Consider the following 12516-nt stretch of genomic DNA (forward strand, 5'->3'; position numbering starts at 1 on the left):
CAACCCTAGAAAACTAAAACATAAGTAAGAAAACATACCTCTTATGTAGCCCTTGATCTCCATGCTTGAGATCTTGAACCTCCATGAAGTTGCTTGGATGAAAGGACCCAAACCAGAATCCCTCTAATGGTATCACACCCAATGACACCAAAGAGTGGAATTAAAATAACTAGGAGAAGGGTCAATTTGACAAACTCAAAGAGGTTAGAAATCGTCCCTATGGGAGGAGGAAGAAGGGTTGGCAAATACTTCAATCCAAGGTGCAAGGAGGAATGAAATCCCTAAGGCCATATTTATAGCCTTGGATGCCTCCTAAGGTGTTGTACTCCTTCCCATGTGGGATGGAGGCATAACCACGAAATTTCACTCCTTTCCCATGTGGGATGGAGTGAATTTCATCCAACCCTAACTCCATAAGGGTTCTAGAACATTCCTGATTAACCAACTATCGATTAATGAACATTCAACCCTTTAATTAATTAAACTGTTAATTAATTCTCAAAATAGATTTCCAAAATATAATTCTAATTAGTTTCTAATTTATTATTAACCATAATAATTAATAAACCAATTTCTCCTTTATTTATTCTACTCAATTTGGGTCTTGAGGGCAACCCAAATGGACCCTGCTATTATTAGAAATATTACCAATAGTTAATGACCTTGGACACTATTCCAACAGGATTGTGAGGCACTACTTCATTGTATCCAATAGGGTACGACACTAACTCATATACAATATAACCATAGTCTCCTGGAGAGAGATCGTAAGATTTGTGTATAGATCTATACGGGACTGACAATCCCACACCTGAACTGCTAGCTATAGTTAGGCCGGAAGGCCTGGGGTGACAAATGTCATAACTTTCAAACACCTGAAGAATGTCGCAGAGGTCGATAGGTCATATCAAGCATGGTTATATGAAACTCGCAACAGTATATCTAAAACATTTGTTTACAGGATTAACACTACTTCCAATGTTATATTTTAATTAATGAAACTACAGTACACTACTTTACACTACAACTGGTGATTGTCGGGCATTCATACTAAGGTTTTCATACAAACGCTATTAGAGTACACTATTTTCACTATAGCTAGTGATATCCAAGCATACATAGAAACAATTTCATATAGATACAAATATAATACACTATTTTCTAGTATAGAGTACACTAATACTGTTGGATTAGTGTCTATGTCCATAACTATTTTGGTATGTACTTGACCCGATTATGAGCATGGTCCTTTTGGGTTGCCTTCACCATAGCAACTTGTAGGATGAATTATGGAAAGAGAAAGGTTTAATTATGATAATAATAATATATTAAAGGAGAAATCATATTATTTAATTAATATTAGTCAAGAATTAATTTTGTGGCTAAAAGAGATTAACTAAATAAAGGGGACTGATGTTGCAATTATAAGATAGTTGCAACAATGGGTTTATGGACTCTATAGAGTGGAATGGACAAAATTTATGGGGAAGCCCATAAGATTTCGTCCATGGCTCTAAGGAAAGGAGTCCATGGGCTGCTTAAAGCCTAAGTAGTCAGATTAGGGTTTCCAAAGTTCAAAACCCTAATAGCCTCACATATTTAAGGACCCTTAGGGCAACAAAAATGTGGCCAACTGATTCCTTAGGGTTTCTAGACGTTTTTGGGTGCCTCTTATCTTCTCCTCCTTCATCCTTATTGCTAGTGGTGTTTGTGACTCCATTAGAGGTGTAACACTTGAGACACTAAACTTTCTGAAGCCAATTACAAGGAGAAATAGATTGTTATTGCTACATAACAATCAAAGGTAAGATCTAAACCCTAATTTCAGTTTTTATTTATTAGATCTAGGGTTTATAGCTTTGGGTAATTCAATTGCATGTTCATTAGACAAACTAGATCCGAAGCATTAGGGTTTGCATGTACACCATAGGAATGATGTAGTGCTCGAAACCCATCAGTGGTATCAGAGCCTAGGGTTGTTTGTTAATGAATTTGATGCCTATTTGATTGAATATTAACTGAAAATCAAAAATTTTGAGTTTTTAGGGCTGGACTCGTCGAGTCCATGACTGAACTCACTGAGTCCACTAGGTACTCGACGAGTCCAGTGCTGACTCAACGAGTCAGCGAGTCTGCCAGTTGATATTTGCGATTTTCTTGGTGTTTTGGTTTAGGATTATTACCAAAAACGTTTTTAATTGATAAAATCCGATTTTTATTGATTTTGGGTGAATCTCCTTACCAAAATAGAAGATAATTACCAATTAATCAAATATTTGTTGCCTTATAAGATAATGTTTAATTATTTGGTGAATATCTTGCAAGAAATTGGATTATGTCATAATTAGATAATTACCAATTAATTGTTAATTGTCTTATTTGAATTGTTGATCTAGAATGTTCTTGATAAAGTTTGAAAAAGTTTCAACTTACACCCTTAAGGTTTTATAGTTTTAAATTTGAACTTAATTGTTTTAGGTTTTGAAATTTAAATAGTTAAACCATAATGTTTTGAAAAGTTTCAAAACTTACCCTCAGTTTTGGAATTTAAAATTTGATTAAAAGTTTAATTTTGAAATATTAAATTCTAAATCCCTAGTATTTTTGAAAAGTTCAAATTGCATTCTTATGGTCTTATTAAGTTAATTAAATGTATAATTAAAAGAGAGTGAATAATTCCATAAAGTTTTGGTTTACATTTAACTAAATTAAAAGTACAATTTATTAAATTAGACCATCTAGTATTTTAAAAGTATAAAATACACCCTTATACTATATGTAACATTAAAAGTTTAATATTATATATATGTATGAGTAAAAAGTCAGTCTTATCGTTAGTAGGCCTCATTGAAGAAGCTGGTCTATAAGGGGTGTTTAAGGAAATTTCCTATAAAATGGTGATTGAATGGGTATCCACTCTTACCCACCGCACTCTTGACTAGTGGAGGGTCGTTAGCCGAACGTGTAGGATAGGACGAAACCTTCCATTATAAGTATAATGAAGTACAAAGTAACTAAATGCTTTTACTAATTCCCAAATCATAGTTACTTTAGGCAAAATGTGAAATTGTATGCTAATCCGTGGAATTACACTTCATACCCTTGTCAAACGTTAGTAGAGCATGTGTGGTTAACCGACACACTAATTTGGGTTTGACATTGGTAGTGAAGGGTGGCACGATGTTTAGCATAGATCAATGGAGCGTGTGTGGCTAACCGGCACATTTATTAGGTGATAGTAGCATTGGGAATTAACAAGAAAATTGAAACTTTGTGTATACATTGATATGTTCAACATCGAGAAAGAGAAAAAAAAATGACATATGTTATTGTGGTTTGAGAGTACAACAAGCTCTTTTACAATGATATCTTATGGCTATCTCTGGATCATCAGGTGAAGTTTCAAATTGATTTGATGTTAATGAAAAAACATATTATATGAAACAAACACTTATGAAGACAAAACATCTCATGAAGAAGGTAAAAGAGCTTTGTAATAAAGGTTTTATTTGATGAAGTTCATTGTTGTAGGGCAATTTTATTTATGAAAGATGAACATGGTCGATATAGATGTGCATTGATTTACTGTGTGTTGAATAAATTGGTAAAAAATTGACACCCACTTCCTATAATGAATATCTATTAAATAGTCTTGAAGGGGCCTATTATTTTTTAGGAATTGATTTTCGATACGAGCATCTAAGGTAGCATTAGTTGTAAATGTACGATAAAAAGATGTAATGATCTGCTCCTCAGGATGATTTGAACTCGATTCTCCCCCTGAAAGATGGTGGAGAGACTTCTGTTGTATCAATCGTTGGTTCCAAAAAAAAGATGTAACGAACAAATCAACAACTTTTATGGATTTAAGGAATTGAGATTGCAAATTGGTTATTGGACAATGTGTCATTGTGTCCATTGTCAATATCCTCATTTATTTTATAAGAGATAAGAAACACGAAAGAAACTTGCTAAAATATTTGAGGTATTTAAAAGGAGAGAAATTTATGCAAATGTTTTGAAGTACGATTTTCGGTTCCTAGAGGTGAACTTCTTTGGTCACATGGTTAACCACAAGAATATCAAGGTTGGCCAACTAAAATGGAACCAATTATGAAATGAGATCACATATATTTTATCTATTATGTTCTTCATAACTTATTCAACAAGGGGTTTCACTTTTAGGGTTCTAGTTGCAGGGCGGAGTGTCATTTTTGGTGATAAACAATATTTTAATGAACACAACAGTCGGGGAAAGATGTTGATAATTTTGGACATAAGGACTTGGTATGCGATGAAAGTCAGATTCCATATCATGTAGATTATATATAAACCTCAAACGATTTTGTATGTGCCTAAGGTTGTTTGAGATGTAAAATAGGTTTTAAAGTTCAAAGTGGTACGACAATTTTGACATGAAGGATAGCATCATAGAAGACACCATGCCTATGAAAAAATCACATGATTTGTCTCTCGACTTGCAAGTCCCATATTGTCTATGTGACCAAAATAGTTAAAATTAGGCTTGTTTCATTAGCTTATCATTCTCGATACGTACTCCAAGGGCTCCTTTTGCTATGTTTGAAAGTTAGAGGGGGCTTTTATGATTTTTGACAAAACTATTAGTTACAAGTATCGTCAAACCGAGAGGTAAAATCAGAACGAAGAGAAAGGGAGACAACGCAAGAGAGAAATAGAGAGATGCCGGCGTCAGCGACGATGATCGGAGCTTTACTGGGTTTGGGCACCCAGATGTACTCCAACGCCCTACGAAAACTCCCCTATATGCGGCGTAAGTTGTTAATTTCTCTTTGATTCGTAATCAAATCAATCGAATGAATCCTTTCAATTCAAATCTGTTACAGATCCATGGGAGCATGTTCTGGGGATGGGTTTAGGTGTGGTGTTCGCTAACCAGCTAGTGAAATGGGACGTTCAGCTTCAAGAAGACCTCGATAAAATGCTCGATAAAGCCAAAGCCGCTAATGAGCGCCGTTACTTCGGTATTAAACCTAACCCTAACCTAATTTGTCTATCTGATCACCATCTGTACAATTATATCTGTGGATTTTATAATATCATGTATTTCGATTCCGCATTTGAATTTGGAACGACGTTCTTCGTTTATCTGTTCACATTTGCAATCGAATCAATGACGACTCACACTACATAGTTCTCTGTCATTATTCATTATTAGCTATGTTTAAGATCATGTGGGAATATCAACAACAAAATCCCTAAGTATTCAATAAAGATTGTTTTAGAATCCAAAAGTTAATGAATTTGTTTGAGTTTAGAGGAAAATGATAACTACATTTAAGTTAAACGAAATGGGTTAATCATATTCTTTACAGAGAGTTTCCTTCTTTGCTACAAATGTTTTTGTTTCATTTTATAAGTTCTGCAACTGCTGTTACTCATTGCTCTTTATTCAGTGAACATGTTCAACAAGAGAGTAGATTACTTCATTACCCTAAAGAAAATTTGTGATGAAATTCTAGAGAAACAACTTGTCATTTCTTGTCCATGTAACTAATTTGAATTTTTAACTCTTGCTTGTAGATGAAGATGACGAGTAGCAGTTTCCATTATAAAATTTGGAATCCATTTCTAGAGAGTGACAGTTTTCATTATAAAGTTTGTGTTTCATGACATTCTTCTTCTCTACTTAATTCTGTGCTTTTGTGATTGTAAGAATAAATATCATTGTACTTTGACACACATGGCTTTGCCTTGAGAAGTTGTCATACACATTTTATTATTTTTGATATGTTGAAATCCATCAAAAGATGCAGCTCTTAATGCACTTGAGTCAAAATATTATATATTTTTGAAAAAAATGCTTTACAATAGATGATCACAAAACCTCAACAAAATGGACCTTAGAAGCTTTAGATACATGTCATCAATATATAAATCAAAACACACGAATCTTCATTTCTCTATAATTTGTCCATTTTAGTATGAATTGTTTTATTTCATTGTCATGTTTGATTGACTAGAAAGAATGAGATAAAATGTTTGTTATCAATAAATAGAAAACTAAACCGAGTAAAATTGGTAAATAAAGAAAAGGATGTTCATTTATAATAATAAATTTTAATCAAATAAATAAAGATTTATTGTTAAATAGATTACATATAGGCATATTTAATTTCGTTGAAGATACATGGCCTATGGTTTGCAAATAGTTAAAAATTATTTGTGGTCTACAAAGATTTACAAAATATATGGAAATAGATACCGTTAAATTTTAAAATATTGTTATAAGAAAAATTAATTTATTATTATTTATTTAAATAAAGTTTTTTAAAATTTAACACGACTTTTATAAACAAGTATAATTTTCGGTAACTATAACATTGTTAACCCTTTATCATCCAATAGAAGTGATTTTTGTCATTGTATCTTTTGGCTTAAAGCTTCTCATTTCTGATGTCTTTTCTCTAATTTCATACCAATGTAGCTAGTTTGATCTTTTACTATTATTATTATTATCATAATAAATGGTTAATTTATTTGAAACTCTTAAACGCAGTTGAAGATGACGAATAATTTCCTTTGAAAAGTTTATGCTCTTTATGACATTCATGTACTCAACTTTTGATTTTGCGCTTTTTTTTTTTTTTTTTTTTTTTTTTTTTTTCTAAGAATAAATTACACAATTGGTTGTGACCTTGAGAACTCGTCATACACAATTTATCAGATTTCATAATCAGAAATCCATCAAAAGATGCAGCTTTTAATGCATTTGAATCACAACATTATATGATTGAAAAATGACGTACACTCGTTGCTTATGATATTACTCAACAAAATAAACCTTTCATATAATCTACAATCAGTCAAAACTCAAAACACACCCATTTTCATTAAAATTCACTACCAAACTACACATAAGGTTCACGACTCATTTTTTCAGCATTCGAAACTCCATCCTTAACTACATGCATAATAAGATCACAAACATGCCTTGAAGATGGCCTTTCACTAGGAACAGTTTTAGTACACTGAAGCCCAATCTCAAGAACTTGAAAAGCAGCATTTTCTTCATGAGGAAGTAACGGTTTCAGCCCCTCATCTATCAGTTCTTCACGTTTTGGTCCCTCCATTTCGATTCGCGACTCCACCCACCTCCCCATATCCACATTTTCACCAAACGTCCCCCCTGTCGGCATCCTCCCACTCACTAACTCCATCAACACAATCCCCAAACTGTACACATCACTCTTCTCGGTTGCCTTAAAAGAATACGCGTATTCTGTTAAAAAAAACATTGTTAGTATACTGTATACAACTATATAATACTCCAGTCATCTGATATCAGATATTATAAAAGTAGAGATATTTAATGTAATACCTGGAGCAATGTATCCATAAGACCCTGCGAACCACAAGGAATCGTTAGTGGAAGACTCGTGGTTCTCGTGAATAGCTTTTGCAAGCCCGAAATCGCCTAAATGGGCATCCAGGTTTACATCAAGAAGAACATTAGCTGATTTTATATCTCTATGAATGATTTTAGGGACACAATCATGGTGAAGATACTCCACACCTTGGGCTAACCCAACCGCGATGTTTAACCTCGTGTCCCAATCAAGGGTCTTCTTTTTCTTGATGTTTTGTGGTTCATGGTGCAACCAATCATAAACCGAACCATTCTCCATGTACTCATAAATCAATAGGTTCGACCCTGCTCCTCGATTGCTACAATACCCGAGTAATTTCACTAATCGTCTGTGTTTTATCCGACCAATCGTGTTCACTTCTCTTGCAAAACTCTTATCAAGAAACACATCGTCTTTCCACGGTATCCGTTTAATGGCCACAGTCTCACCGGATAAAAGCTCGGCTCTATAAATTGTCCCCGACCCGCCCGAACCGATTATGAACTCGTCACTTAGGTTATTCGTGGCCTCCATTAGGTCATCCCATCTAAAATCCCGTTTCGTGGAGCCCCGTTTGAAAAAAAGCGATCTTCTTTGCACGCGTGATGAAAACGACGAAGAGTAGTCGGTGCTGCTACTCCCGTCTCCGGCTTTTACAAAGCCGGACCGGTTTCTTCTGAAGAATAACAGGGCTGCGAGAAACATCAGTGCAATCGCGGCTATTGTGGAAATAGCCGAGATTGTGATCACTGCTGCTTCACTCAGCCCTGGTTGCCGGTTTCTTGGAAACCGACAACTGTCAAGAGGTGGCCCACAAAGACCGTGGTTTCCAATGAAAACATCGGCCGGTAAGTCGGAATAGCCGTCGTCTAGTTTTCCGTTGAGATTGTTGTAAGAGAGGTTGAGTTTGCCCAAGCTACTCATTGTACCGAGTTCAGGAGGAACGGTCCCGGTCAACTCATTGTGGGACAGGTCTAGCACCTCGAGTTTCGATAATGTCCCGATTGACCCCGGGATTGTTCCCGTTAAGTTATTGTAACTCAAGTCCAAAACACTTTGTAGATTCTTGAGGTTTGCAATTTCAATGGGGATTTCACCAGAGAAATTGTTTCCCGAGAGGCGGATTTCATACAGCTTGCTTAAGCTCCCGATGGAATCTGGGATTTGGCCGGAAAGTTGATTGTTGTTCAAGTTGAGGACATTGATGGATGAAAGCTTGCTGATTTCTTTAGGCAGTACTCCGGTGATGGAATTGGAATCAAGCGAAAGGATTAAAAGATCGGAACAGTTGAATAAACTCAACGGAATCGAGCCTATAAACTTGTTGGATGAGAGCTTCAATTCCCCTAACAATGGTAAGTCTCCGAGCCACACCGGAATTGGACCCGAAAGAAGGTTGTTATTTAGATCGATGTGAGTTAAGTTTTTACACTTCGATAACTCATGTGGTAAAGATCCAGTAAGTAAATTACTTGACAAATCCAAGAGGGACAACTCTTTAATTTTCCCCAATTCCGAAGGAATTCGCCCTGTGAACCGATTCCGTCCCAGCCGTATCCTCTGAAGGAATTGTGAATTCCCGAATTCCGCCGGAATCTCGCCGGAAAATTCATTGTTGGTGACGTCAAATGAGAGAAACGAATTCGAACTACATAAAGGAGAAATGCTTCCGTTGAATTTGTTGTTTATGAGGTTTATTCTAGTCAAATTTGCAAGGTTGGTTAACTCTAACGGGAGATTGCCTTGAAGAGAGTTGTTGTAGAGCATGAGTTGTTCTAACGATCTCAGGTACCCAAAGGTGGCCGGAATTCCACCGGTGAGACTGTTGTCCGCGAGGTCTATAATGGTGAGGAGATGACAGTTGCCAAACGTGGCCGGGATTTCGCCGGAGAGGTCGTTTTGTCTCAGGTGGAGAAAGTTTAACTGGGTGAGCCGCCCGAATGTCACCGGAATTTCACCATTGAAATGGTTCCCGTAGAAATCAACCATTTGTAAGCTCGAGCAGTTTCCGATCTCCAATGGGATTCTTCCTGAAAATTGATTCTCGTACAGGAATATAATCTGGAGCTTCTGAAGCATCCCGATTTCCTTTGGTAATTCGCCATTGAATTTGTTTTGAAACAGAGATATTGTTTCGAGATTGGAGAGATTAGCTATGGCGGGAGGAACAGAACCTGTGAGCGTATTGTTATTGAGCCAGATGTCTGTCAAATTGGTTAATTTGAAAAGATCGATCGGAATTGTTCCGTTGAGTGTGTTGTTGGAGAAATCGATTTGTTTTAGAGCAATGCAATCTCCCAATTCTTTGGGTATTTCACCGGAAAACATGTTCTGTGAAATCATCAGGTGTTCCATGGTGGTGCTGGTGTTGGAACATATCGTCGTCGGAATACCACCGGAAAGACTGTTGTTTGAGAGGACAAGGTATTGGAGCCGACCCATGTTCCCTACTTCTCCGGGAACTTCACCGGAAAGCTTGTTCGCCGATAAATCAAGATTCCATAGATTCCCGAGCTGACCCACCGACTTCGGAATCTCCCCTTCGAGCTGATTCCCGAGCAAATTCAAATATTCCAACTGATTCATCTCGCCGATTCTTCTCGGAATATCCCCCGATAACGAATTATTTGCCAAGTTCAACGTTTGGAGGTTTTTCAAATCACATAACTCATCTGGGATTGAACCGTTAAGGTGGTTAACGGCGGCGGTGAACGCTACTAAGCTCGAACAGTTACCAATCTCCGGCGGGATGGGTCCTTCCAGTTCGTTGTTTTGTATAACCAGATTCTCGAGGTTCGTGAGCTTTCCTAGCTCCGGTGGTATTACCCCGGAGAGATAACACGACGCCAAACCGAGGACCGTTAGATTCTGGAGGTCACCGAGGGAAGGTGGGATAGGGCCAGTGAGGCGGTTGTCACCGATACGGAGTACCACAAGGTTATAGAGAGAACCCAGCTGCGGCGGAATGTGGCCGGAGAGTTGATTGGAGAAGAGGAGGAGAGACGACAAGGAGCTGAGAGTGGAGATATTAGGTGGGATGGGACCAGAGAGCTGGTTTGACGAAAGATCAAGGTGGAGCAGGTTCTGTAAAAGTGAAATCGACGGCGAGATTCCGCCGCCCAATGATGCACCGGAGAGGTTGAGCCCCACCACCTGAGATAACTTTCCGGCGCAGGTAACACCATACCAGTTACAGAAACTCTGGTTTTTCTTCGACCAATCTTTAAGAACATTCCCCGGGTCTTCAGTGAACGATCGTTTAACCTCTAAAAGAATTCCAAAACTCGTAGCCGAATCCAAATTCACACACTCAACATATCCAAACAACAGAAGAAACCCAACGAAAAACACAGCAAGAAATTTCAACACATGTTTCGCCATGGAATTCGAGTTGCACAAAGGTTATGACGATGGACGCTCGTTTTTATTCAAGAAGCTTGGTGAGTGCGTTAATGGCGGAAGAAAAGTCATAAGGTGTCAGAAAACCAGTGCATGGAGATATGATGTTACGTTTTTTGGTAATTGAAGAGGTATAAAAGCAAGAGATAAGAAAGAAAGAGAGAGAGAAATGGAGGTGTCAGAACTCCGAAGCATCATTAATGGCCACCGTATCGATTACCCATTCCCCACACAGCAGAAATCGTTGGGTGAAGTGATGATAATTAAATGGTTTTACAGAATGTGTAAAGGGTTTAAATTGAAGTTGCAGAAAAAAGGTCAACGATTGCAGTTGTTGAAGAAGACGAAGAAGAAAAAGGAAGAGGAGTGAGTGAGTATGTCTTTGTTTCGATAAAAGCTATCGAAAGTGATTGGTTGAGTTTCCATAATCTGCATGTTTTGGATTTTAAATTTGAACAGTTTTACAAAGTCAAAATAGGGTCCACTTTCGAGTTTCCATTCTCCAGTCTACATAATTTTGTACAATTTTAATATATATATTCGAGAATTATGGATATTTATTCTATAATCTATATATAAAATTATGGTCCTTTATGGTACATGATTATGATTAGTTGATTAGATAGAGATTAGTTTGCTAAAGTGTTATATTCCATTTGTGTTATTGGGGTTGTGCCAACAAATCCTATTGTCCTTTTTAAACTCCATCGACACCTTACCAAAATCCAAAACGTTATCCTTTTGTTTAATTAATTTCGTTCTTTTATCCAAAGTCATCCAATAATTGTAATAATTAAACTTTTACTACTTCTTTGGTATGGAAATTAACTAACATTTGATTTTATATTAGACGTGTTTGACAAAATTAGCTAGAATATGATAACGTAGTTTGACATGTAGTTTTTGATTGATATATGAATGTTTAAAAGATTTTTAAAATATCTAAAATTAAATAAAATAACATCTCTTTTATATATTTGGATAACTCTCGAAATTGATTAAAAAAAACTCAATTATTTAATCTTAAATGCTAGATGGAGTAGCTTTTAAACTTTGAAATTTTTTTTAAACGTTCTTAGTTGCAAACGAAATATTTTGTTTAAACAAATTTTTTCTTAAAATGTAAAAGTTATACTCTCAAACGCTCGCTGCAAAGACGTATTATATTCAATAGTATTTGGTTTAAAGGTTTTTGTAACATTGGTGATAACTATAGAACAATGTTACAAAATATTATCCAAACTTATTTAAAATTGGTTTTTTCAAACGATTATTGGAATAAGGTATAATTCGTAGGTATTAACGTTAACTAAAAAGTCCAGTCAAGAAAAAAAAAAGTTACGATGATGCATGTAATTACAAAATGTTAAAATTTGCAATAATACATATGAGTTTTAAAATATGAATCGCTTTTCTTGGGATGATTAAATAACTAATAAACAAGATACCTTTACCCACACTCCAAATGAATATGACAATTACCTACCATTATAATAAAAAACTTATTCCAACCCTAAGAATTAAATCTATTCTTTCACATAATATATATTTGGGTTGTTTGGATATAATATTTTGAGGCAGATAGTTCCAATTCTTGGGATAAAATGTCTAAGAATGCAGCCAATTTTGTCAAATTATTCATACAAACAATCTTTGCTGTCTTGTACAAGTCTCATCGTCATGATATTAAAATATTCTTACTTATCTTGAGTCTTCAACATGACTCAAA

At 35.9% G+C, this 12516-nt stretch overlaps 2 protein-coding genes across 2 annotated transcripts; one reads left to right on the forward strand and one right to left on the reverse strand.

The window, feature by feature from the left end:
* Window positions 1–4634: 4634 nt before the first annotated feature.
* On the forward strand, window positions 4635–5802 carry LOC145086902 (excitatory amino acid transporter). The gene is made up of 3 exons (XM_079024753.1): window positions 4635–4792; window positions 4866–5003; window positions 5563–5802. The coding sequence occupies exons 1-3, from the start codon at window positions 4702–4704 to the stop codon at window positions 5577–5579; spliced, it is 246 nt and encodes an 81-aa protein (XP_078880879.1). The 5' UTR covers window positions 4635–4701; the 3' UTR covers window positions 5580–5802.
* Window positions 5803–6805: 1003 nt separating this feature from the next.
* Window positions 6806–11222, reverse strand: GSO1 (Leucine-rich repeat transmembrane protein kinase). The gene is made up of 2 exons (XM_079024755.1): window positions 7361–11222; window positions 6806–7261 (listed from the first exon to the last, which is right to left on the reverse strand). Exons 1-2 carry the CDS (start codon window positions 10767–10769, stop codon window positions 6891–6893), a joined length of 3780 nt encoding a protein of 1259 aa, XP_078880881.1. The 5' UTR covers window positions 10770–11222; the 3' UTR covers window positions 6806–6890.
* Between the last annotated feature and the right edge of the window lie 1294 nt (window positions 11223–12516).

This window comes from Lactuca serriola, chromosome 2, assembly GCF_051521515.1.
Source record: "Lactuca serriola cultivar US96UC23 chromosome 2, Lser_US96UC23_V15, whole genome shotgun sequence".
Taxonomy (NCBI): domain Eukaryota; kingdom Viridiplantae; phylum Streptophyta; class Magnoliopsida; order Asterales; family Asteraceae; genus Lactuca; species Lactuca serriola.